Consider the following 27948-nt stretch of genomic DNA (forward strand, 5'->3'; position numbering starts at 1 on the left):
TATAACAAATCATGGCCTGTCTAGTGTTTTAACACTGTTACAGGGATGGGATTAAGTCTAGACTACTAATTTTGATCATGATGTAACCAGATCCCTTGAGTCTGTCAAAAAGTGTCAAATAGCAAGATACAAAGGATTAATGCTCATCTCAAAAAATGCAGAAATTTAGTTTCTTCATGTACTTCAAAATAAAACGTGCCAATGAATGAAACTTGTCTATTGAATTGGAAGAGTAGAACATTGATGACTTTGATGATCCTGCAAATGATACTTTTGATACCATCATAGTCGCTGAAACAGTAGTAGTTTAAGTGTCCGTTCCATGACTTCTACCAGTGACTCAGCATCAGCTTCAGTCAGAAACAGTCTGTTTATCTTTGAGACAATAGCCAATTGGTGATTATGCCATAACAATTGGGATGGCCTTTTGGGGTGGAGTAGGAGGAGGTGAAAAATATCTGGGTTTTTTAGGTAGGGGAAAATGACAAGTCTGTGGTAAATTAAAATACTCCAGAAAACATAATTATAGGTTCTCAGCATGCATTACTTTACCAATTGCATAATAAACTGTACTGTTTATTATGAAAATGAACAGAAAAGTGTAGCCTCATTAATCTGTGGCCTTCAGTTGAATCAAAAATAAAAATCACATACATGTATAAAATAAACATTAATTTGAGATTGGCACCCTATTAGGTCTCATGACCCTTGCTGTGACTCAGATCAAATATTGTAAGATAGAGGAATCAGCTAATCATGATGCTACTTCTGAGTTATGAAAATGTGACATAGTCAGCTGAGCTTGCATAGGAGGATATGCTCTTCTTGACTGAAGCAAAAGTGTTCCAAAGACTCCAGTGATAACTAAAAATGGCATAAGCAATCCTCCAAGGATCAAGGTTTCAACTGGTGGAAGTTTTCCTTTATCTGGGGGGAAAAAAACAGAGAGGATTTACAAAGGAATTCCCTGTCATCAAATCCATCTGACAATATTGTTATTTTTGACAGAAGGTGTTTTTCCAGTCTTAAAGGCAGTGGTGAGCTGGAGCCGGTTCGCGCGAACCGGTTGTTAAATTTTGAAGCCAGTTTAGAACCGGTTGTTAAAGGGGTGGGGAAGCTTAGGCGGGATGGACAGGATGTGGCCCATGGGACCGTCCTGTCTGTCCCACCTGAGCTCTCGGCTGGGGAGGCTCCCATGTGAATTTTTACTGACCCAGCGGCACTCCGAGCCTTCGGCGGCACTTCGGTGGCAGGTCCTTCACTCGCTCTGGGTCTTCCGTGGCATTTCGGCAGTGGGTCCTTCACTCGCTCCAGGTCTTCGGCGGCGGGTCCTTCAGTGCCGCCGAAGACCCGGAGGGACTGAAGGATGTGCCACCGAAGACCTGGAGCGAGTGAAGGAACCGGTTTTTGAGCTTCTGGCAGCTCATCACTGCTTAAAGGTATAAGAATTAATTAGGATCCAATTCAGAACCAAATTTACATAGCTCTATCAAATGCATAAGCTGCAGAAGGTGGCAAAAGTGAGGGGCACCAGACTCACTTATCTTGGGGAAAGTTAGTTTGATGTGTAATGGCAGGAAGAAGGAAATCACACCTGAAACTCAGGTTCAAGCAGCTTGTTGGAGGTGAAGTGTGAATTCATGTAAATGATCTCTCCATCTTCTACATTGCATATCATAAACCTTCACTATCTCTTCTACTTGCAGGTGGCATATGGAGGCAGCAAGGGTGGCATAGGGTGTGTTTAGTGGAGGTGAGGAAAGGATCAGGTTTCTGGTCTTGTTTTTAAATAAAACAGCAAAAAGTCTGCCCAGCAAGAGATGGATGTCCTCCTTCTCCTCCCTTTACTGATTGCTATAGTGGGGAGGTGATTATCTTGATCCCAGTGGGTCCTTTGTACTATTGTTTCAGACCTTTCAGCTATTGGCCAAGTCTTCACTTGGCCCTTTCTGAATTTTTCCCCTTCTGTCTGTCAACTGGGAAAGAATTGATTCCTTTGCTGAGAGGTTGGGGAGATGATCAGAATGGTTAATGAATTCTCTGATATAATCCCATGTGTGGCAACTGGGCTGGGCAGAGTGTTAGGGCTGGATTCTCCTTTCAGTACACAATTTCTACAATGGTGTAACTATGGTAACTATAGTGACTTCGATGGAGTTACTCCTGATTTACAACAGGGTCAGTGACAGAAGAATCAGGCCCTCAGACTCCACCACTCTGAGAAGCTGGGTGGATGACTGAATTGGACATGGCTATTTCCAGGGGACCTCCCCAGCTCAGGACAAAGATTAGCTTCTAAAGGTATATCTACACAGAAAAAAAAAAAAAAAAAAACACCCAAAACCATGGTACTGAGTGTCGGAGCCCAGGTTGGGCTCATGCTACAGCACTAAAAATAGCCATGTAGACATTCTGACTCACGCTGTGAAGCCCAGGAAGGAGGGTGAGTTTCAGAGCCTGAGCTCCGGTCCGAGCTGGAACATCTACATGGCTATCTTTAACACCATAGTGCAAACCCCACAAACCCAAGCCTGCAGACCAGGACTCTGAGACTTGCTGCCACAAATTCTGTAGACTCAGAATTCTGCTGTGTGGACATGCCCTGAGGCTACAGAACAGTCAGATCCCCACAGTGGGCTGACCGCCGCCACGTCTCCTGTGGTGGGGGCTGACCGCTAGCCCTGGCAGTTAACCCGGCCCTGTTGCTCGTGCTCCAGCCCCAGGCTTCTGGTGTGACGGTGGCGGCTGCTGCTTCAGCAGCCCCAGCACTGCTCCTGGGGCAGGGGCTGACTGTCGGCTGCTGCTTCGGTCCCAGGCCACTACTCTGGCCTCTGCTTCTGAGTGGGGGCTGACAGCTGCTCCAGCCTCGCTGCTGTAGCGGACTAAAGCCAAATAAGTCATGGGAGGTCCACTGAAGTCATGGAAGTAAGTTAAAGCAACATAGATTGACTTAATCACATAAATAAGAAAACTCATATTTATGGTTTCCATCACAGCTCATAGGGCCATTGACTTCTCTGGGAGTTTAAGGTTTTCAGAACCATCCAGGAACTGGCACATAATAAAAATTAATATGCATTGAGCAAGGAAGCTAAGTTGTCTGTGGTATGCATGAGTTTGAATTTCTTGGATTTTGTGTGTTTAAAATTTTTTTTCCTGTTAATGGAATATTTGACATTTTTAACATTTAAAATATACCAAAATGGATCCACCAGGCTACATAAAACATTTGAAACATGGCTTTATACATTCAATTTAAACATTGAAACATGGCTTTATAAATCACTTACTTATGTTAGCTTCTCCATCATCTGCCAGCTTTCGCTTGATGGGACCATAAGAGACTGTGTGAGTAGGAAATGGTGTAGTTTCTCTTTTATTCCTGGTTATTCTACCATAATTAGTACAATTCTGATAAAAAAGAGATTGCAAACAGTAAGTGTCCATGCCTATATGCATACATGCTCCACAAAGGGAGGTCAAGTAATTCACACTTAAAACTGTTTGCCTGATAAACACAGGCCTCTGATTAGATGAAGGAGCAACAGAATAGAGCAATGCTGTGAATAGAATAATGTTTGAGATGAGCAGAGTCATCTTGCTCCAAGAGAGGGCAGTGATAACCATACACACACACATCATATACTCAGTACTTAAGACAGAGCTTGTCCTGAAGTCCAAAGCAGGAGTAGCTGCTATTCAGGAGAGTCATAGTGGAACACAAACCCTTATCATGTAGGTCACTGGCTCAAATTCGGGTCAGGTCAGTAGTGACCTGATCTTGCAGACATGTACATGTGCTGCTCTTTGCTGAACCGTAGTGTCATTAAACTCAGTGGGGTTACCTGTGAGCAAAGCTAAATTGTTACCATCTGGTGGCTGTTCAGTGACCTGTTAGAAATTAATTTGGTAGGTTCAATTTTAGTGGAAAAGAGTCCATATTACAAGAAAAGAAACCCTCACCTGCACAATGGTACTAACTGGGACCTTTTATGCCTTTCTCAGCAAAAAGACAAAGGACTGAATAGACTTGGAGATAGAACTGCCCTCTCACCCCCTCACCCCTAATTTAGTGTTAGGGAAGCATGGGAAAGTTTGCTAGCTGCTGATCATTCTGTATTTATTCTGTGGATAAATTGGAGTGCATTTTCCTCGGCTGCCAATCTTTTACAAGCACCAAAATCATTTAGAAAAACAAGACTCTCTCAAATCTATGTGTTCAAGACAAGCTATCATCTAAGAATAAATTTGCAATGATCTATTCATATGTGTATATATGTGTGTGTTTCTATGAACAAATCATTGCAAATAGATATATTCAGTAACAACAACAGAGAGAGGAAGTAATAGGATTCAAACCTGGACATTTGATCACAAACTACAGGGTTCTTGTCTGATACCTTAATGCATAATTTCTAGCTGTACTTACATTTCAGGTCTGGTACCAGGTCCTCTAATAAAGTACTGGATACAGAAGTAAATTGAAAGGTAGTTTCTAGACTGCAGAACACTAAGCATTGGGGTAATAGTTAAAAGTTTGGGGGGTTGTGACAAGCCCCTGAACCCACTTAAGCACCTACTCACTTTGCAGACTTGTGTTCTTATTTCTTTCTCTCAAATATTAACAGGTATGGCTAAAGAAAAAGGTCCATATTAGCTCAGTGCAAAGAAATGCTATTCTTTAGCAGAGCCTAATCCCATAGAGGGCAATTTAATATACACGGCAAGAAAGCACAGCTGTGGTTTAACTTTTGGTGCATTGCAGATGCAAAGGATAGTTGCTGTTACAGTAAGAATGGGTTGGCACTGCAGAAAGCTCAAGTGGATAAATCACAAGTGGAAAAATCAGGGGCACGTCTGCCAGCTTAATAAAAGACACTGGGCTCTCAGTACAAAACACTGACAAGCTCCAGAAGTGAGTAATACTGCTGGGAAGGAGACGTGGCCGGGGTAGCAATAGCACAATGATGCACATATTTAAAAATATTATTTTGGAAGGTCCTGCACATCCAGAGGGGACAATTTTCAGATGTTAATAAATTTGGCCTTTCTCATTTTATACCCCAGAATAAACAATGAGCTTGATCCATCCAAAATGATCCTACATGGCTGCTGTCCCATGGAAACTGTACAGGACCTTTAGTCTCTGCAATCATGGAAGATAATCTCTAGTCTGAGGAAGAAATGTCCCCTTTCCTGCAGTCACAGGTCAAATCAGTTATCCTGTACTTTCACCTTTCCGAGGACAAAATTAGAGGCCTCTCCCAGCCCAAGTACTGTATTGGCATTCTAGTTCTTGGGGATGACATGGAATCTCACATTCTTGTGGGAGACTGGGTTCTTTCCAGCACTCAGTAATCTGGACGGGGAGGAGGCTTAAAAGGTTTATATATCTGAATAGCTGTACAGTGTGGGAGACAAGAATTTTAAAAACAAGGATCAGGATTCAAGAAACCTTCTGCATCCATACAAAACAAAAATCAGGAGGCAGAAATTCTACCCTTTCACTCCCTTGCAACACACTGGGGACTGGACATCCAGGTCAGCTGCAGAGACAAAAATAAAACTCTGTTCATTGGTTGGGCTCTGAGCCCATCAATCCCTCCACTCACAACTGTGCAGGGAAGTTACTAGGGCTGTAGTTATCCCCTCATTGTGCTGCGAGAGATTTGTGAATGTCCTGAGTCATGGGAGTTGTGCAGACCTATAGAAAGAGGTCTGGCTCATTGACAGAAGTCCGCTTCCTCCTGGGTAGATCTACAATGTGCAGCCACAAAGCCTTTACTTAAAGACTTCTATTGCAGGCTGACTTTTTTGCTGAGGAACTGGGATCCACATCCTCCCAACTTTTGGGGTCCCAGCCCACATAGGCATTTTCTTCTGGGTCAGGCTTTAAAAGATCCCAATCCATATATTAGACTACCAGCATGCACAATTTCATCCTGTTCCAAAACCTGGAAAAACTGGTTTCAGAATAGCAGCCGTGTTAGTCTGTATCTGCAAAAAGAAAAGGAGGACTTGTGGCACCTTAGAGACTAACACATTTATTTGAGCATAAGCTTTCGTGAGCTACTGCTCACTTCATCGGATCAAATAAATTTGTTAGTCTCTAAGGTGCCACAAGTCCTCCTTTTCTTTTTGCTGAAAAAACTGGTTAGCAGTAAAGGACTGCAAAAATCTACCCAACTCCAGAGGCCAAATTCAGGCTTGGCGTAAAGGGATTCAACTGCAATGGAGGTTGAACTATGCTATTTCCCTATGGAATTGCACTTTGTTATACTGGGTCTGAATTTGGTCCCAGATATTTAAGGCCTGATTCTCTTCTCACTTAAATCAGCTTTACGTGTGGGTACGTCTATTGACTGCAATAGATTTACTCCGATTTACACCAGTATACGTGAAAAGAGATTACAGGTCAAAAGAGGTTGGGTTGTTTTTTTTTTTAAGGGGAAGTGTACATTGTTTTCTGGGCATCTTATAAAAACCAGCCTACACAACAAGGTGCGTAGCAACAAATGACACATGTATCAGGAAACAGACGCATACCCTGAATTGTCTATGGCAGATTTTACTTATGCTGAACTACTGTCTTGTGTGACTTTCAGACAAAGCATCTGGTTTTATTTGAGTCAATTTCCAAAATGTCATACTGACTTCTTCCTTGATTTCTTTCTTTGCTTAATATGTCATTCTGGTAGCTTTTCAGATGTAATTCTTGAGGAAATAAACCAACGTACAAAGCCTTGTTATCCTTATGAAGCTGCTGTTAATGCCTAAACATCTACCATCAAAAATCATTCACACTGATATTGCATTCTGTGCCATAATGTCAGACAAGTCCTGAGCAAGCTGTACTGTATCTTCCTTTATGATGTCAAAAAGGTTTTTCTCCTGTTCTGTATTGTGAACAAAGATATAATCAATCTCCTTGCTAATAATATAAAATTCAACTGCATGGACAGTTTTAAGAACAGTGTGGTTCTGAGGTGGAATTTTATATTGCTCCCCTTAGAAAACTTGTCTTCTATGTCACCAGCCCATAAATTGTCAGCTGAACGCTGGTAAATGTCACTTAGTTATAGCTCCTCTAGGATCAACTAATATTTCGTGCTTTTTCTTAGCACATTATATTATCAGATGAAACAGATGCAAACTCTGCTATATGTTTTGCTACCATACTGACATGTCTGAATTAAGCTGTAAGCTTCCAGCAGCAGGGCCCTTATCTTCGATATGTGTTTGTACAACATTGGTTACATTGATGGTGCTCTAAAAATAATATTATAAATCAGTCCAAACTATGTGACCTTGCTCAGGCAAAACACTCTTTGATGTCAATGGGAATTTTGCCTCTGGAAGGTCTGACTAAGGACCACAGGACAACAGTAATTAATATAGCACTTCACATTTGAAAATTGCTATACAAATATTAATTTCTCATGACAATGCTGAGAGTTAGGCAAGTGTGATGGCGTGCAGGGACACGATGTTGTCCTTAGGGAGCAAGGAGATAAACTCAGCTCCCCCTCCCTTGGCACAGGGGGGAAGGACTTAAAAATGGGCTACCTGGGAGATGGGGGGTGGAGGGGGGGATGCCAGTGGGAATTGAGTCCACAACCAGAGTTGGAGAACTTGGCTGAAACTCTGGTGGAGGGAGTTTTCTGTTACTCTTTTTTATTTGGTTAACTTGATTTGATTTCTGGTTATAAACATTATCCTTACATAAAAACCACGTTGACTGCTCCTGGGTTTTGTTTCTGTTTAGTCATTCGACCAACTTGCGCTAAGGATTACTATTCTAATTTTGCAGGGGAAGTGGAGGCAGAGGGCTATGTGTCTTGCTCAAGGCCACACATCAAGTAAATGATAAGAGATTAGAATTTAGGAGCTCCTGATTTCCAGACCTGTACTCAGTCTACTAGACCACATAGTTTCTCCAGTTTGGCCCAACAATAATAATAATAATTAATTAATAACCCCACCCCAATCCTCATGCACACATGGATATATACAAAACTTACTGGCTTGCAAACAGCTGCTGTACTGTGACAAATCTGAACTGTGCAGTGTAGGAAAATGTCATTGTAAGAGATGCCAACAAACTTGAACATCTGGATCCTAAACATTGCTTCTGCACCTTCACCATTCATTATTACTGACAGTGTTTCATCTTTGACAACTTGGGAGCAGCTATGTGGGATAAAAGATATAAAATAATTAGATCCAAGGGTCATAAATCTTTGGCATTCATCTGTGTTGTATCAGACACTAGAGGAGATTTAGCCAAACAGCAGAGTCTCAGTCTGATGACTGGTCTTGTTTGTGCATCCCTCACATTACTCAAGGTTAGAGCTGGTCAGAAAAATGTCTTTGCAACCAAAATAATAAAAAATTGCAGAAAAATTTGTTTTGATACACTTTTTTGAATGTTTATTGTTACAAAAATTTCAAAACAAAAACATTCATTTAGAAAAAGCTTCAGATCTGTTTGTTTTCAACCCTCCCCTTCTCTCATCTCTAAAACTATTTTTCCCTATTCTCACCCCCCCCCATTTTTCCAGTGGGGAAAAAAGCAAGGAAATGTGAGTAAAACACCCATTCTTCTAAGTCTTACTGTCATCCCCCTTTTCAAGTGCATAAAATAGGGAAACACTAAAAGTAAGAGGAAAAAGAAAAAATCTAAATGATTTTTTTTAATTCAAAATGAATTGAAACATTTAATTGCATTTAAAAAATTTTAATTGAAAAAATTCTTCAAGCCTAATAAAAATTGTTGCAGGTAGTTGGCTTCAATATAAACACTTTCACAATGTGAATGTATCAACCCCAAAGGATAGGAGAATAAGGCACCTAAACTACAACCTTAATGATGCACAGCAGTGCCATTTTGAATTGAAATATTTTGAGTTTTGGCCAAAATATTTTGGTTTTTCAGGTGTTAAAGTTTTTCAGTGAAACATTGAAATTACCCAAGGATAGGAGAAACTTTTAATAAATATTTTGTTTAGTTGAAAACCCAGTTTTCCATTGAAAAAGAGTTTTGATGGGCATTATTCAACTAGCACTAATGTGGGATTCTTTTTATTTGCCTTCTGGTTTCTGAGACATTAGGGTACACTTGAGTCATGTTTTCAAGATTTTTTCCGCAACCATGAGGGCTAGAAACTTTCTCTTTTTTTAAATGATAGCTGAGATTTTCACATTGTCCCTTCACTTCAGGAACTGCAGTTTTAAGAAAAATACCAAATAGAGCAAGTCTAACAATAAAATTGCAAACGTTGGCAACACTGAGATTCCTCAAATGCAAACTATGAACTTAGAACTTTGAGTATTCACACCAGAACCTTGTTACTAAGAGTTGCTCTCATCCAATCTAGGAACAGAAATAATAGCATGTGATCTACATGTCCAGTCAAAACTAAACGACACAATTTTAATTTCAAATATCAAATAATTGCAGGGCTTAAAACAGCACAGGAGAGGGCTGTGGCTGGAAGCAAGCAGTTCCCAGGCTGATTGGGGGAAGCAGGCTCAGCTGTGGCCATGCCCCAATCAGGGCTCAGATGGCCCTTATAAGAGGACAGTGGGCCAGGAGCAGAGAGTCTTCCTCTAGCTGAGGAGGGAGAAGGACCTAAGGGTGCCTGGAGTGAAGCAGGGTTGGGGAAAGGCTTGAGGCGCTCCAGGCCTGCAACTCCGCAGGCTGCATGGCCTACTCCAAGGCCTACAGGGTTGCAGGAAAGGCAGCAGGTCAAAACCTCCCTTGCCTATGATGACTGGCTTGTACAGACTGCAGTTGGCCCCAGTGAAAGGGGGCTAGATGGTGACTGGCAGTAGCCCATAGGCTGAGGCAAGGTGGGGTTAGAGGGTGGGGGTTCCCCAGGGAGGGGAGACCCAGAAAGGTAAAAGGGCACTGGGGTCCAGGAGGGACATGGGGGCCAGCGGAAAGCAGGACACCGGCTTGCAGAGGGCGCTCCAGAGGCTGGACAAGCTAATTCCCTGAGACACCAGCAGGAGGTGCTGCAGGGGTGAGTCGCCGCCCAGTGACACTACCATTCCATCCAACAATGGAAAATAAGCACATTAACTTGTTATTTCTGCTAAAATTATCATCAGTGGAAAAAGCTAATGTATTTAAACTGTTCTCAGTCTTCACTGTCACCACCCCACAGAGATGAATTACAGAAATTTATGCTACTTACATTACAAGCTGTGTGCAGACTCCAGCAGATCTCACATGATTGGTTTACATTTAGCTCACACTTGAAAAATTTTTCCTTCCCAACTGTATAGTATAGTGTGACATTTTGGGAACCACCCAGACTGGTAATATTGTGTTTTGTTTTTAAATGAAATCTTAGATTCTGGAATATAATTGCATGGGAATTTAAAATGATGTAACAATTTACATGGCTGCATAATCACATTATACACAGGGCCCAGTTAATGTACTTTTAGAATGATGCATCTACTATGTATGCTGGGATACAAACCTATCTTCTATAAAGGAATATTGAACAGCATGAGAAGGATTCTTTGTTGGTGTAGACCAGCAGTTTTCAAGATGGATTATTAAATGACCTGGAACCTGCCAGAGGACAGAAAAAGAAATCTGCATTCTTATCAGATTCATTATCTTCAACATATAATATTCTCACCACCTACTAGGTGCTTGTGACAAGCTCAAAATACATGAAGGATGAAACCAATAGTTAGACCTTCTTCAGATGACAAGAACAAAATATCAGGACACATGGGGGGGCAGCCACAGGCTCACCCTCCCCCTCTCCCCTCCCCCCCCCCGCCCGGGCTGGAAAGCCAGAGTGCCGCTGAAGCCACACACACACACACACACAAAAAGCCGGAGTGCCACCGAAGCAAAATATTGGGACAAATGGTGTCCTGACGGTACATGGGTCGGGATGCAGGACAAACAACTAAATATCGGGACAGTCCCAATTTTATCGGGACATCTGGTCACCCTAGTTGGATCAAATTGGTTACACTATGTCATGGTTCAAACTCTCCAACAGAGGTTGTGTTGTTGAGACCCCTTTGCATCCACTTGAAGCATTTCCGCATCGACTTTCAAACTTCACTGAACTATGGGGGCAGTCAAGGAAATTATGTGTGTGTGTGGGGGGGAAGGGGAGTAGAAGAAAAGTGGGGGACATAGAAGGACACACTGGTTTGTCTTAATCCATCCCCACAGGATCTCCAGTTCAACAGGCCTTCTCAGGTCCACCAGAATGAGAACTCCTCTCCCAAATGAAGTTCTCCAGAAGGAGCTATCTCCAGAGTTAAACTTGTAGCTCCTTCTTGAGACATCCTGAGCTGCAAGCATCCGCATCTCCAGGATCTCCTCCCTGTAATAAGGGCTGGGACATGGTGGGAGGGGACAAGATGAGGGGGAGCTTTGCAGCTGAACAGTGCTACCAGCTCCAGTCCTTTCTTCTGGCAGATTATTTCTCTGGTGAACTGCCCATAATTCACTATTGATGAAGGTCTGATAGACCCTTGGTCAGACTGGGCTTCCGTAGGCTTTACAGCCACAAAAGGGTGGGGATAGATTATGGGGGCATTATACATAAATGGAGGGATGTAGCTGTAGGCAGGGAGCATAGATGGTGAAGGGTATGAATGGGGGCGGATATGGCAAGGGGCTCAGAGGTTGTTGAACGGGCTGGAGAACAGAGCTGAAGAGCTAGGCTGAGTGGAGGAGCTCTTTGACTCTCACCCCCATCCCCTCTGCCCACTGGTTCCTAGCGCTGCTGAAGAGACCAGTTCCCTGGCCCCAGTGGACAGCCTTGCTCCCTTATTCCATAGGCCTCTGTCCAACCACACCATCCAAATCTATCCCAGCCAGAAAATTTTTTCCTTGCTACCCCTTTATTTTATTATCTGTTTTAAAGGATCAAAATAAATTATCATAAAAATGCCTAATGACTGAAATGTTTCCTTTTCTGTTCCTTCTCTCCCTTGTTTGGTTAACTATCAGAAGGTCTCTGTTATACTCACTGTGAAGACCAATGGTTGTACAGATGCTTGCCTTCACTTTCTAGGCACTGTGCCTTCACCTGCAAGGGTTTAATCAAGGAATCAAGTGTATTAGATACCATATTGACTTTGACAAAGATGTTATCCTCTAGGGTTAGAAAGGGAACAGTAGTCCACATATCCTCAAAATTTGGGTCCTTGTACAGCATCATTGAGACAGAAAAATTCCCATCTTCTGTGTTCAGTGTAATGGTTCTGTAAACAACAGTTCAGATCAATCAATCAATTAAAATGGCACACACGTTATCATGAGTGCATGCAAAAGTAAAGCTAAAACATTTTAACTGCCATGGTTGAAGTGTTTATTAAAGTCTGCACTACAGAGAAGCAGCAAGGTGCCTGGTGATCAGGCATAACCAGTTAGATTACTACACTCAATGGCTTGACTCACCATGGGGCAGACCCTGTCCCACACCCTTTGGCTGCTTAACATCATGACAGTAGTGCTGGTTGGAAAATCTTTGACAGAACCATTTTCCGTCAGAGAATGCATTTGACAATGTTGCAACATCCCATTTTGACATTTTCAGAATGAAACATTTCTATTTGGAAAAGACTTTTCATTTCATTTTGTATTCTATTATAATGGCAAATAAAAATAATGACAAAATCCAAACAAGATGAAATGGGGTTTTTTCAGACTTTTCTTTCACTGAGAATCTTCAAGAGTCTATGGATTTCCTTCCTAATTTAGAATGAAGGCACAGAATCCTTCACAAAATGGAATTTGCATTCTGCCATACAGCTCTACTCTCTAGTGATGCAAAACAGCTATAAAGCCAATGGATCTGACTCACTGAGGACTTTCCCTAGCCAGGGGAATCCTCAGATGGGCTGAGCTGCTCTACTGGTTCCTATGCCACTATCCTTCTGCTTAGTGCAAGGGGGGTGTAAGCCCCAATTATCTCTGACTGCCAAAATGATTCTTTGGGGCCACTGATAGCCAGGCGTAAGTTCGAGCAGCCTCTGATCTTCTTCAGTTTATGACAGAATCTGGCCCACCCCATGGTTGTCTCCAGGACCAGGTTAGCATAGAAGTTAGCATAAAGCTACCTTTGCATCCCCACTTCAATGGTCTTGCCCTGATAGGGTGACCAGATGTCACAATTTTATAGGGACAATCCTGATATTTGGGGCTTTTTCTTATATAGACACCTATTACCCCCCACCCCTGTCCTGATTTTTCACACTTTCTATCTGGTCACTCTATGACCTGAAAACAGGTTAGTCAGATTTGGGGATCTGGGCCATGTGTGCAGACTCCACAGTACTCTAGCTAAGACTCAGATCATGGCTATCATAGTATGAGCCAGGAAGGCCAAGCCAATATGAGTTGTGAAAGTGTGTCTGAGCTAGAAATAATTCTTAGTGTCTCTTACAGGGATTCCTCTATTTTTTTCACGCTAGTGTTTCTGGATTTTTCCCTTTTGCCTTCAGAGTTCCTCTTGTTTCAGGAAACAGAATCAATTATTTTAAAATAACAGAAAACAGGCTGAAAGAGAATATTAGTTAAAAAAGCATTCTTTTACCCAGGGTGGTGCTGGGGCCCTGTGCTGCTGATGCTGCTGTCTTTCAGAAGACACACAAAACTGAGGCCCAAAGTTAGAGGCTCAACTCTAATGCAGCAAAGCACTCATTACAAGCTCAAGTCTGACTGAAGTCAATGGGACTTGAGCACAAGTTAAAAATTTGCTATATGTTTAAGTGCTTTGCTGAATTGGGGTCCTATCACGGTCATTTTTCACAAGAATAGGGCTGTTAACCCCAGTGTCCTGGCCAGATTCCATCTCTGGTATTTAGGGGTGAATTGATTAATCTAGGCCCAGATCCACTTACGCTCTGGGGTTACTCTGACAGCTGAGAGTGTGTTCATGCATGCCAGCTGACCCAGTCATGCCTCCCATCTGTTGCTGGTACCTCCCCTATCTTGGCTGACATTGTGCCTTGTGGCCCCAGAATTCATTTCTTCTTCTCTGAGTTCTGGGCTGGGAGTAGATGGGTGACCAGCAGCAATCAGCTGTGCACCATAATGCCAGTAGCATACTGAGGCAGTGATTCAAGAGCTCCTCAGTTGGTGATTTAGTAATTTGTATTAGTCAGTGATTTAGTAATTTAGTAACGATTTGTATTACTTTAGTACCCAGAGGCTCCATTGTATGGACATAAAGAAAGACAACCCCTGCTCTGAAGAGCTTACTGTGTAAAACAGACAAGACAAAGGAAGTATTATTAGCCCCATATTTTAGTTTAACAAATGAGCAGCTGCGGCACAGAGAGATTAAGTGATTTGCCTTAAATCAAAGTCCATTACAGAGCCAGGGACTGGAAGGAAATCTCCAAATCCCAGTCCAATGTCCTAGCCAAAAGAGCGTCCTTCCTCTCAATAAATGTGCCCCAGCCAATATTACTGTATATTATGCAGCCTGGTTCTTCTGGATGAAATGAGCTATGTAATACTAGACAAATGAGAAGTGTGTATACCTTCTGGCTTAATTTGCCTTTGTTCTCAATGGTGCTTTATGCAGGGCAATTTTAATAGTATAAGCTAGAAAACAAAAACAAAAGGAGTTACCTGATGTCAACACTGATTTTATTCTCTCCGTTAGGCTGTTGCACCATGTAATTAACAGGGTATCGGCAAGCAAATGTGATATTGATAAAGGTCCTTGTAATTATATCAGAGAAGTTGCTTTGTATAGTGTTGATGAAAACAATGTGTGCACCATCAGAATTCTGAAAGATAATACAAAATATAGAGAGTTGTTGCTATTTCTGTATAAAGAGCCTAATTTGCTTAATACGCTGGACACTTAGGGATGCATGTATCACTGTACATTCTGGAACTCCATTAAAACTAATTATTATTTATTAGTTAATTAAGTTTATGGCACAGTACAAACATACACCACTTGACAGCTCCTGCCCAGAAGACCTTACAATCTAAAGGTATGGTCCTGCCTCTGCATTCAGATATGGTAGTAGGTGTGTGGTAATGGATATGCAGGACTTGGAGATATGACTGTCATCATACAAGGAGACCCAGTAATAGACTCGTAAAAGACATGCGCAGATGGAGTCATGGCAAGCTGTGTATAGACATATGATAAAGAATGTTCATGGAGGTGGAGCGCTAGGTGTGTGTGAAGACCTTGTAATGCCTGGAGGCAAACCACGATTGTAAGCAAGGGAGTGCATGTGCTCCCGGAGGCAAATTAATGAGTGTGGAGGTGAGCCAACCATGTGAATAGAGCTGTGGCAATGAGTATGCCTTTTGTGGTACATGTTTGATTTTTGTAACAAAGCGAACTCACTAACATTATAAAAGTTTTTGGCCAGATGTTGGTTTTTGCTTTGCACAGCATTAGAGGGCAATATGTCCTATTCTCTCCAAAGATGTCAGCTATTAAGGGAACCTGCTTTTAACTAAACCATTCCATACTTGACAGGGGATTGTATCTCTTTTCCCCCACAATAGCTGTAGAACTGTTCTTGTTTGTGTGTTCATTTAATAATCAAATACTGAGAATCTGAAAGGTGATGTCAAATTCAAGGAAAGCAATAATACAAAATACAAAAATCTTGTGCTACCTTATTGCTTTGCTCATCCTTCACGTTTGGATGTTCCAAATGTTGTTTTAGTTAATATTGCACCATGGCTACTTATGTGTAACTTCTCTGGACTTGAGTGGGAATGGCATTCATGTAACCAAGGGCAGAATTTGCCCCTTCTAGTCTTAATAAATGTAAAAGAACTGGATCACATCCAGTGATTCATCTAGTCCAGTGTCCTCGCTCCCCAAATAAAGAACTTTTTAAAAACTGGGTGTCACATAGAGTACTGTAAAATTTTTACAAATTTAGGGCCAAGTATCTACAACTCCCACGGAAGTCAGTGGGAAGTGCATCCCCCACATATGAGAATAAAATATGGCACATAATATTTTACCTAAACTCTGTCTTGTGTTTTAGCTGTATTTTCTTTCTTACGGTTGCTGATTATAAAGGAAAAAACACATAAACCCATGTAATCAGCCGTATCATCCTTCTGAATCACTCAATAATCTCATCTCTGTGGAAATAACTGGCATCCCAGTTATTTCCACAGAGATGTAATACTGTGCAAGGGGAGACTGGTTAGAAAGGGAAATGTCTAGGTTTACACATTCATACAATATCATGGTAATGGATCATCTGATGGGGACATTAGAAAAATATTATGGGCTTGATTCTGCTCTCACACCAGTATATATTGGGGATAACTTCGCTGCAGTCACTGGATTAAGATGGTGTAACTGGAGTAAAGGAGAGCATGATTGGGATCTACATTTTAAAAACACAGAACAAATGCACCTTCAGTGAAGCAGTTTTAATCTGACCACAGTGTGGTTTTTTGTTTTTTTTTTGGATTTGGTTAGGTGCTAGAAATTATCAGACCCACAATACATTGGGAATTAGAGACAAAGGTATTTGAGGAACTTTTTGTAAAGAAGCATCTTTGGTTTGAAACTCAGAAATTTAATTGATACCTATTACTTTTACAATGGTCTGTTAATTGTAATTCATGTTAGATTAATAATTTTACTTATTAGTCCAATAAATGTAATTGGAGAAAGTTGCTACTTCTCCATCAAATTCTTCCTTGCATTTTCCTAATACAATTCTGTTGATGTCTAAGGGGTTGCATGGGATTTTATTCATGGCAGAATTTGGCATTTTATTATTGCTGGGGCTTTCCTACCTAAACTGCATACGTACAGCAAATCTTTGCAATTGCCTTTAATAAGACCTGCTCAGATGCACCTCTGGCAATATGAGCTTTTTGACCAGTGACAGTTAAAACATAACTTCCCTGTCAGCCATTAACACATTAAGCGTTAGTAATATTTTTACTAGTGAGCCCACATTACTACTACTAATAATTCAGACTACATGTGTGATTGGTGTTAGTGCTACAATGTTCTAGGAACTCTTTGTGGCAGCATCAGTCTTGCTGAATGTCTGAGAGAATAACAAGAAACTAAGACTGAGTAGCAGCAATGGAATGTGCAGAGAAAATACCGAATTGTTTGATTCAGAGTTAAACATTTGAGTTATTCTGCAGTTGGAATCTACCACAGCTGTAGCACACAGAAACAAACGTGGTATTCAAAGGAGGTAATACAACTACTTCACAACAACAGCCTCTTGTGCATATTACCATTCTAGTCCCACAGTCTGCGAAATTGGTTTTAATGCTGAATACATAGAAGCTTCCTGTCTCAGTACCATGGCATTCTGGGTCACTGAGGTGTAAATCAGAGATCTGGAATGAAATGATCATTTTTTGTACAATTTATCACACTTTTAGCACCAGTTTATTTAATCACTACCTAATCTATACAACATTCTGGGTCTTAAGACATAATGTTTCACCATCAAATAGTAAAACAAAGAGGAGACTATTAATCTTAACTACACAGAGTAAAAAAAACACACACACACACCCCCGCCAATCAGATGACCAGATTCTTTAGAAAAAAGAGCCTGATTCTGCTCTCACACCAACGTAGGTGAGATCAAAATCAGGGTCTAAAATACTATGGGCCAAATTATGGCTCTGAGGACCAGTGGAGCACAAGGCTTTCAGCATGTTACAGTGTGACTGTGGAATGCTTTCAGGGTGCTGGGGGACAGAGAGCTGAGCAGCAGCAGCAATTGTTATATCTGTTCTACAGATGGGGCAAGTGTTCCCTCAGCAATGCTCTGCTGGCCCAGGGCCCTGATCCAGCATTGCTCTAACGACCCAGGGCCATGACCACAATCTCTCTGGGGCATACAGCACTGCAGGAAGTCAGGCAGAAGCATTGTAGCTGTTTCTCACAATGTCGTACTAGAGAGCTGGGGAGGATCAGTTTCTTGTGTTTTCTCCTCTCTAATCTTCCACCCCTGCCCAGGGCAGGCATAACAAAACCCTGTGAGTTTGATTTAGATGACTCCAATGTAAACTTTGCTCCTTTTTTGTTATGGCTTGTGCTGCCAGCATGCCCGACTTTTCATGCCAATTTATGTGTTGTCAGCTGAAGGCAGGCGAGTAAGTCTCTCAGTTCTCATAGCAGTTCCAGGAAAATGGTGGCAAAAATATGGCAAGACATTACCATACATATCATCTTTTCACACCTCTCTGCCTGCCCCACTCCAGTCACTAAGTAGACCAATCCATCAACAAGCAATAAAAAGCAACAAACGTGAACATAGTTCTCGTAATGACTCAGCAAATTATGCAGTAAACTGAAAATATCTTAACTGCCATCAAATTTCCCTTCCAGTGTTGCTGAAACATGCAGCTTGAATAATGATGGAAGAGACTCTTTAAAAGGGTAACCTGAATCTTAAGGAAATGTCTCTCTTGCGATACAGAACATAATGTTAAGTACTGGATAGTTTATGTAAAAGCTCAAGGGAACAGCTACATGACATATCCCTGTGCATAAGCTGCATGCAAAGCAGAACTTCGCTCTCTTAAAAATATTGGTAGACACACAGTAGAGCCAAGTTTTCATTTCAAGCTCTCTTGTTTCTGAGTGTTTGTGACATTTGATTGTAGGGCATGCCCCCACCAAAAGTCAACAGTGAATCAGCAATAAGATCCCTGGATTGCAAACTGTTGAAACCAAGAGGGAGAAATATGCTCTCTTGATAGAGGGAACAGTCAGAAACTCCTGCCAATCCCTCCTGACATTTCAGGAATCGCAATTTGGAAAGAGAAATAATTGCTCTTTCTAGAAAGAGCCATACAGACAAATCTTCCACTTTTGTCTTCACTGGAGATGTGCTGTCTATACCTGCTGAGGATCTGGCTCATTATGCTTTATTAAGGCCCCTTAACAAAGTCAAATAAAACTTATTTAAAGGGGCTTAATACTTGAATGCATTTTCACAAATTTTGGTCTAATCTGCACTGTCCCTTCCATGCAGGTGTCTGCCTGGACCATAGTGTCTGCCAGGACCATGGGACTTTACAACTTAATATCTGATTGAGTCAAGGGGGAAAAGTACTAGGAGGAATAAAGGAGAAAAACACGCATTGTTTCCTCTTGGTCACTGCTAGATTATATAGTTTATAGGGTCACATATGGTGCATGGGTGGATCGTGTTGACCTCAACAGTCACCAGGATGATAGAATTTGGACCATCATTTGTTGTCTACCCAAATTCAGGAGCTTGCACAATATCATGATGATATGAACTACAGGTATGAATAATAGTCACTGAGATCAGGGGAAACCATATTGCATACCAGAAAAAAAGTTACCATATGTGAACACAGTATTTTTATTTATTTTTAAAGCATCTGAGCTGTTTAACATATTAGAGTACTTACTAGGATTGGAGGGTTCTTTGTTAGAAAGAATTTACTTGGAATCTCCACCTCAATCAGGTCTTTGGTACAGACGATGGTTTCATTGATTTCTGTATAAACATTAAAGTTGCTGCATATTAAAGGGTGAGGACTTTCACCATCACATTCGATCAAACAAATTATCTACCTTGGTTTTTCTATACCACAGCAATGGGCATGAAACAAGTACGTTTTGCACAGATCTCAGTACCAAGTTGTATGCATTTAGTATTCTGATTGGCAAAAATTAATTCTTGAAGGAATTCTTTTCAATATCAGTTACTTTCTAATAGCTATATCTCCATTTTACTGCTGTCCCCACCTGCATTTAAAGTACAATAAGAAATGTCTTTGTCTCTGTAAGGAATGTTATTTCTTCCTTTTCCTGTAACTGAACACTCCTAGCTGCCTTGCTGAGCTCTGCAAGTGAACAAGACTCCAGTTTATTTGTCCAGTTGGCATTTGTTGAAGTGGGCTTTTCCTTCCAAAACTGTGGAGTATGTTGACACTGAAGCCTCATCTGGGTTGTGGTTTTGTTGTTGACACTCAGGCCTTCTCTACTTTTGGGAATACCTTTAATTTAACCATCAATGGCCAGCAACTGGTACAGCTGCAACTGTGCAAACCCTTATTATGGATAAAGAAAGCCACAATTTGTACCTATTGAGATAACCGCTGTGTCTAGCAGGGGTCAGCTACATCAGCGTAAATGGCTATGTTCCTTGTCCACACTAGTAGTGGCTTGTGTTGGTGATAGCTAAATAACTAGAAAAGGATCCTAGAGAGAAAGGAGGAGCCATTTGTTAGGGTGCTGGCATGAGGCCTGAGTGATTTCCCTGGCCCACCACAGACTTTCTGTGTGATCCTTGGCAAGTCAGTCTGTCTGCGGCTCAGTTCCCCATCTGTAAAATGGGGACAATAGCACTTCCCTACCTCACAGGGGCATTTTAAGGCTAAGTATTTAAAGATTGTGAGGCACTCAGATACTATGGTGTTGGGGTCCGTATTAATATCCTGGGTAGTTATGGTCTCACAGCAGGTTCATTGAAAGGCTTTTAACCCTGAGCAATTGAGCCTAGGCCAATTTATAGTTTCAATGCACAGTCAAACGAAACCTGGCAATTTCATCTGAGTTTTGTTTTAAGATTTTGGGTTCATTTACACCACTAATTGCATATGAATTGCTGTACAGTGCATGATGCAGTGTAAAACTCTTTTATTGGCCAGGTTTAATCCTTATGAAAGATCTTATGATTTAGATACATGGCTGTTATGTTTGCTTTCTAGTCTTGGAGAGTAACTATTTCCCAAAGTGCTATTCTTCAGACGTGTAGATATCATGGACAGGTACCATCTATCTCTCCACAGTGAATTGCTTAATGCAGTATGGTGGACGGAACATGAAGCTTGAAGTCATTTTAAATGAGTGAAATAAAGCTATGTTGCCTGACCCAAGTTGACTCTGCATCCAGTATGTATTTAACAAAAAGCCTACTGCTTAAAGCTGAGTAATAGATTCCATGGCTGAAATGTCTTCAATGACAATACATACAAAGAAAAAAAATGCTATAATAAAAATCAGGGAACAAGCAGAGCTGAGCAAAAATCAGAACCCCATCCCATCCCATAGGAAATTCTGATATTTTGACATTCAAATCCTGACCCCCCCCCCCAAAATTAAAATATTAACATTTTTTGAAGAACAGAAAGTTCTGAAAAATTTCTGTTCAGAAGTGTCAACAAAATATTGACATTCCTTCATCCGAACATTTTGTTCTGAGTGAGTATGACATTAAACCGCCTTTACCTCAGGTGCCATGGTGGTGCTTCATACCTTCATTCTTTTCTGTGGGCTGGACTAGATCTCCCATGATGCACTGTAGACCTGTGACTTCCATGATGCACCACACAGTTCAGTCATACAAGAGACTGTGGGTACATAATGGGAGATGTAGTCTGGCCAAATATCCTGGCCCACAGGAGAGAATGGGGGCATGAAGCACCTGAACTACAACTCCCATGAGGCACGGTGTCAACTTAGGCAAATACAATTTAATGTCAAACTGACTTGAAACAAACTGTTTTGATTTAAATTTAACAAACTGAAGTTTCCCTAAATGAAATTTTATTTCCATTTTCCCAATGGAGAAATTCCCAATGGAGATTTCAGCAAAATTGAAATTTTCCCTTGGAAAATTTTGATTTTGCAGAAAGTAAATTTTCCATTGAAAATGATTTTGACAGGAAATTCCTGACCAGCTCTAGGAACAAGACTATGGTTGCAACTCAGTTATCAGTTTACACAATTATGCCCAGGGACTTCAGGAAACACAGCATTATGTGTGTGGTTTTGCATGCCATATGGTACAAGGCATAGACAAGTTGAACTTCTATTAGTTTTATTTTTAAAACTGGCCACTGTCGGAAGACAGGATACTGGGCTAGACGGACCTTTGGTCTGACCCAGTAGGGCCGTTCTTATATACAAAATTCTCCTCTTTGAGCCACACTATGATTCTCTTATCCAAGCAGATTTCCTTTGTATATTCTGCATTGTTCTATGTACAGAATCAGTATAGAATATGCTTTAGAGAGCCATAGTTTTAATTAGATAGGAACATTTTGCTTTTAGTGTTAGTGTAATATACATTTCCTTTTGGAAAAATCATCTCTCATTTGTAGAGACACTTACATAGTACACATTTTGTTGTGCATTCATGCCAGTCTTTGTATTATACAGGAGAATCTTTAGAAAGCAAATTATTAATACAACAGATAGTAATGTCCCAGTGAGTCAAAGCTTACTTTGGAACCTTTAATCCAGGGTTTCTGGTTGTTGTAAATCATTATGTCTCTATCATGTTAAGACCTAATTTAGCAATTCCCTCATTCACAGCTCACTGGACCAATAAGCCTCAAAGGTCATGTCAGAGTTCTTAAGGATCATTGAAATAATAAAACAACACAACTTCTTTCTTTCTGGTACTAAAAGGGAAACAACAAATCTTTTATACATGATAGCAAAAGACCTATGGCATGACAACATTTCTATTATTTTTGCTATTTCTTTAACAGAACCAATTTTTAAAAAATTATACACTAAACTTTCTGTGGGCTTGAGAAATTTTCATCCTGGAGTAATTTTCAGGGACAAAAGTCCTCCTTTTCCTCTCACTCTCACACACACACACTTACTTCTTAATATATTAAATAATACATTAAAATAATAATAATGGACCAAATCCTGAAGTTCTTACTCATGAAAAATTCCTGTTGACTTAAATGGGAGTTTGCCCAGGAACTAGGCATTGGCTTACACTGAACCTGGGTGTTTGTTCATGCTGTTTAATGCAAGACCAACGATCAATAAAAGTTACCAGCATCTATGATTTGACCAGGGATAAGAACCTTGATTTATGTATAACAGACCTGTTTAAGATGAGTCTGCAGAGCTAATGTTGTTCCAGCTGGTTCTGAATAGGTACTTGGCTCAGACCCAAGAGAGTAATGAGGAGGAAGAGTAGCCTTGGGTTTTTCTACTGACTCCAAATTTGGAGCTGAGTGCTTATGAACAAATCTCAGGATGGAATTTATGTTGTAAATAATCCGTTGCACCGTGAAAGCCCTTTCTGAGTTTCTCCGGTTCATCACTGTGGTGACACTAGTACTAAAACTGACACTCCTTGGTGACATCAGTGTCCACCTTTGACAATGATTCTTCTGGGTTGAGTTCATGGCTGCCATGGCCAGAGTTCTCACAGGTGATAGATGTCTTCACCCATATAGTTGGCCGCACTCTGGATCTAGTGTTTGGAATGCAGATTGGAGAGGTAATAATGACAAGCTTATCGTGGACTGATAAGGTTTGAGGTTGGGCATTCTTAGCCCATCAGAGTGAGACATATTTTGATGGACTGCCCAAAGGAGACAGCCAGAACCAGAACGGTTTCAGAAGGCTCTGAGGAAGTGTATTCTTACCTAATGGCTTCTTGGCACTGTTGGCAGGATGGCTATTATGAATAAGTTTATCCATGATTATTGATACAGTGGCTCTTAAACACTCTTCCCTTTCACAGCTCACTGTGGTCCAGGTGATGCAAGAAGGAAGACTGCTAAAGTGCTAGTGGCAGAAGTCCTGATCTGAGTTTACCTGATTGTGACATAAAAAGATTATGAAGTCTTACACCCTGGCTGCGTGGGAATCAGTGAAAGGTTTCTTTGCCGCTTTTAGTGCATATTTGAAGTCATAACCAGCAAGTGATAGAGAGCTTGATTAATCCAGGAGGCCTCTGTGTGGTTGCAGAATTTACTTTTTTCTCGCAATGAAGAATATTTAAGTTACTTTGTGAGTAAAAATCCGAATGGAGCTTGCTGTGTCCATGGGGTCAGAAGAGTTAGGGAACACACACTCACTCAGTTTCTACCAGTGTTACTTGCTAGGATTTTGGGGTTGGGTGGAGGTGGGTGGAGGACTTCAGGCCAGTATCTGTGAACTAGATGCTTGTCCCACCTGGCTGGCTAAGGCCAGCAGGGGAGATAGTGACTCAGTTTGGTGGACACTGTCAACTGACAATCTTGTTGACTATAGACTGGCATTAGTTCTCCATCTTTAGGAAAGATTATTGAGGTGGTGGTTGCAGAGCAAGTATAGAAATATTTGATGTCTTCATATTCCCTTTCTCCTGCTCAATCTGTATTTATACTTGGGTATGGGACAAAAACTGCTGTATTTGCACTTGTTGATGATTGATTGGCTGCTCCTGGCTGTGGATGGAGACAATGAACCTAACTGCAGTTGGTGTAAGTCAGTGCCACCAGCTGAAGGTATGAACCAACAATGCCCTAGTTAGATTTGCCAGTTGCCTTTGATACGGCTGATCACACGGTGTTGTTTACAAAGATGCAGTCCTTAGTGGGAGTGGATGCCTTGAAGAGATTTAACTCCTCCTGTGGAAGTATGCAGAGGATGATTATGGGCAATTATTCATCCATCTCAGTAGCTCTCTCAGGTGGGGCATTATAGCCATAATTCCCAACATTTGCCATGCCAGGACACTCCCCCATCCCCTTTCCATTTAGCAATATGGGAAGGACAGGGCGAGTCATGACCCTCAGGGTGAAAACTCCTCTGCTAGAGAAGGAATCTACTCTCTCACTCCTCCTTCAGTGTATGTATGAAGCCACTAGGTAGGTTAATATGGAAATACTGGTTATGGTGTTTATAGCATGCAGATGATCCCCAACTGTATAGCCTCATTATGGTCAGTCCTGCTGGTGAAGTGGAACAGTTGACCTAATGCTACTGGAGATTGTGACTTGGATGAGGACTAGCTGCCACAAGTGGTTTCAGGTAAGACCGAGATAACTTTGCTAGGGCTGGAGCAAGCAATTAAAAAAAAATAATTCTCGCTATCATTGTCCTTCACTGAAGTTTTGGGTACTTGTGAATCAGATGTACAAATAGACTCAAGCCTGCTGCTGGATACCCAGTTAGCAGTCATGTCAATAAACACACATTCTCATTTGCACTAGATAAGATGAGGGAAACATTGTATTTAGGATGTGGCCCTTGCAATTGTCTGTCCCAGCCTTTCTTACCTGTGTGTTTGAAAGGATACAGGGAGGATTATTTGCAACGCTTGTAGAGGTGCTATACAGATACTTTCAGCTCTCATTTAGCATGCTTGGAGTTGAGTCACTCCTCTTGTACAAACTACCAATTCATGTCAGCTGCAGCTAGTTTATTACACCTCAGTACAAACATTTAATTCTGTCTGCCAGTTAAGGCTGGCACAATAAGCTACAAATATTTTTTCCATATTGCAGACAGCAAGTCTTTCGAATTTTATGGGCAGTTCTTGCTTCAGTTGAAGCTGCTCATGAGCAACCTTTTGTGCTAATTGTCTTCCAAAATGTCACAGTGGTTATTGGTTTTTAATTTACATTCTGGAATGGCTCATTAGCTGTGGGTAGTTTCCACAGGCAGCTGATATTTATGAGGGTCTAATTTCTGTATATAGTTGCTACCAGAGAGCATATCTAATTTAGAATAGCTCCTATTTCCCACAAGCTGAAGCAGGCGTGGGGAGAGGATAAGGAGATCCGAGAAGCAGTTCTCCTTTCCTCCCCCTTTTCCAATAAACCATCTCCATTTCTCAGCTAGTGTTCATTTTGGACTGAGGCCTCAGACTGCTTGCAGGAGCCTAAGTATCACACCATATATGTCCATGGTTTAGCAAAATGGAAGGCTGGGATTTTCAAAGGAGCCCATGGGCATTAGGTGCCCAACACCCATTGAAATCTCAGCTAAAGTTGAGGGGAATTAATAAAATAAATGTGAAAACAGAATTTCTCAAAACTTGACTCCCTCTTCATCTAAGGATCAAAGAAGACTGTGTGTCTCTCTCCCTGGCTGTGATATGTTTTCACAGGGGATCACTGGAAGAAGGGATGTCCTGAGCCCCCAGCAATCCTCTTGTAAAAGAAACTTGTGCATGTTCTAATACTGCACACTTTTGTAGCAGCTTCTGAGGACCTGAAAGTACTCTGAGCTAAGTCTCAAAATGCCTGTAACTGGCCTCGGCACCTTCAGTTCGCCCCCTCATGTCCTACGGCCATGCTACAAACAGCCTGCCTAAATCTCTGCTCTTGGACTGTTCAACACTTTTATCCATTCCTGTTCCTTCTTTATTAAATTAACAAACATTCAAAATAAAAATTTCCAGACTATCCAAAAACAAACCAAGGTTTCTCTTCCTCCTCCAAGGCCTTCCTGCTTCAGCAGACTACTCCCAGCCTCTGCCTGGCTGGAGTTTCAGTCCAAACTTCCAGGACTCTTCACTAGAGCCTATTCATGGCTAGCAATCTGTAATTTCTGAGCATTCCCTGCTTCTTTGCAGCCTCTTTTGTTTTCATTTCCTATTGTATGAAAACAGAGGCGTGGTTTGCTGCAAAGAAAGGGCATAGCATTTTCAGGGGATATTCCATGGGCCTTTGCTTCACTGCTGAGTGCATGCATCCTGGGATAGTTTTTGTTGTGAATTGTGAGAAGCCAGGTAGGTTCAATTAAAAAAGTTTCCACCACATGCTTCCTTTCCAGGCAACCTCGTACTATTTTCAATCGCGCTGTCCTCCAGCATGGACCCAGCAATTCTTCACACCACAGTGGTGATAAGTGCAAGTACGCACAGGCTGTTTGGACTCTATTACAGCCCTCAGAGCCAGATGAATTCTGCATTGGACCTTACCCCTCACACCACTGACCAGATGATAAAGGAGCAGGACAATGTTCTTCTAGAGCAGTAGCTCCTACGGCAGCAGGAGGACACTTTGTGGTGGTGGCAACAGCAGGATGAGGAGGAAGGACAGGATGATATGGAGCTGTTGGAACAAGATTCCTGGATCACCTACACAGCATTCAGCACCATTGCTGGGCCTGGGAAACCAGTGTGGATTAGTGGGAGAGGATTATTCTGCAGAACTGGGATGACCTGCAGTGGTGAGAGAACTTCTGGATGGAGGGGGTACCTGTATTGAGATTTTTGCAGAACTGACTTTGGAGTTTCAGCAACAACCTACAACATATAGGACCCCATACCCAGGGAGAAACAGGTCACCAGAATGGTAGCGGAGTGTGTATTGAGCCGTTTGAAAGGCAGATGGTGCAGTTTTTGGAATAGTTTGGAAGCGGCAACAAAAACTTTGCAACCATTATAATTGTATGTTGTGCTTTTCACAATACTTGTGAGAGGAGGGGGAAAGCTTTACTGATGGGTGGGAGGCTGAGGTGCAGAGACTTTCTTGGAGGTTCAAGCAGCCAGCAAGGCGTCCCACAGAGAACACGAACATCTGTGTGAATGCAGTCAGGAATGCCCACCGTTCGTATTTTGAGTCTGATGCCCAAACATGTTAGACCATGGATTGGAAGAGGTGTTTGTTGGGATGCACACATTGCAAGCACTGGGGTATTGCGTGTAGATGATTGAAGTTTATCTTTCCCTATGTGCTTTTGTAAAACATTTCAGCTTTATTTAAAGGATTGTCTGTGTTAAATGCAATGACGACTCAAGGGATGTACTGTGAACAGTTTTATTATGAAACAACAATAAAAAACAATGATAACATTTTAATAAAGGCAATGGAAAAATAATTTATTTGTGTTTGGAAATACATTTAACAAACCAATCTTCTTAAGTAACCAACTATATACAAACCTTTTAATTACTCCCACAGTGCAAACACAATTCAAAGTGCAACAGTCACAATATTCCAAGTATAACCAAATGGGGGATGAGAAGGGAGAGTGGGAAAGGGAGTTAAAGGCAAGTATAGCCCTTGCCTCTAATTCCTCTTATTCACATGGGTTCTGGGCTTGAGCACCACAGTTCAAAATTCTCAGACAGATCACAGGGCTCAAAAGGGCTGGACTCCCAGGTGCAAATGTTCTCGTGGCCAGAGGTTGAATATGGGAGATGAATGAACGCTCCTCCGTCTAGGAACACTGTAGCTGGAATGCA

General features: G+C 41.5%; 1 protein-coding gene across 1 annotated transcript; it reads right to left on the reverse strand.

Annotated features, from left to right (window-relative positions):
* Positions 1-468: 468 nt before the first annotated feature.
* LOC141983854 (uromodulin-like) lies at positions 469-23465 on the reverse strand. The gene is made up of 9 exons (XM_074946842.1): positions 23411-23465; positions 19415-19503; positions 17252-17356; positions 14627-14787; positions 12114-12249; positions 10491-10585; positions 8022-8190; positions 3291-3411; positions 469-927 (listed from the first exon to the last, which is right to left on the reverse strand). The coding sequence occupies exons 1-9, from the start codon at positions 23463-23465 to the stop codon at positions 755-757; spliced, it is 1104 nt and encodes a 367-aa protein (XP_074802943.1). The 3' UTR covers positions 469-754.
* Between the last annotated feature and the right edge of the window lie 4483 nt (positions 23466-27948).

The sequence above is a fragment of the Natator depressus genome, chromosome 3 (assembly GCF_965152275.1).
Source record: "Natator depressus isolate rNatDep1 chromosome 3, rNatDep2.hap1, whole genome shotgun sequence".
NCBI lineage: Eukaryota > Metazoa > Chordata > Testudines > Cheloniidae > Natator > Natator depressus.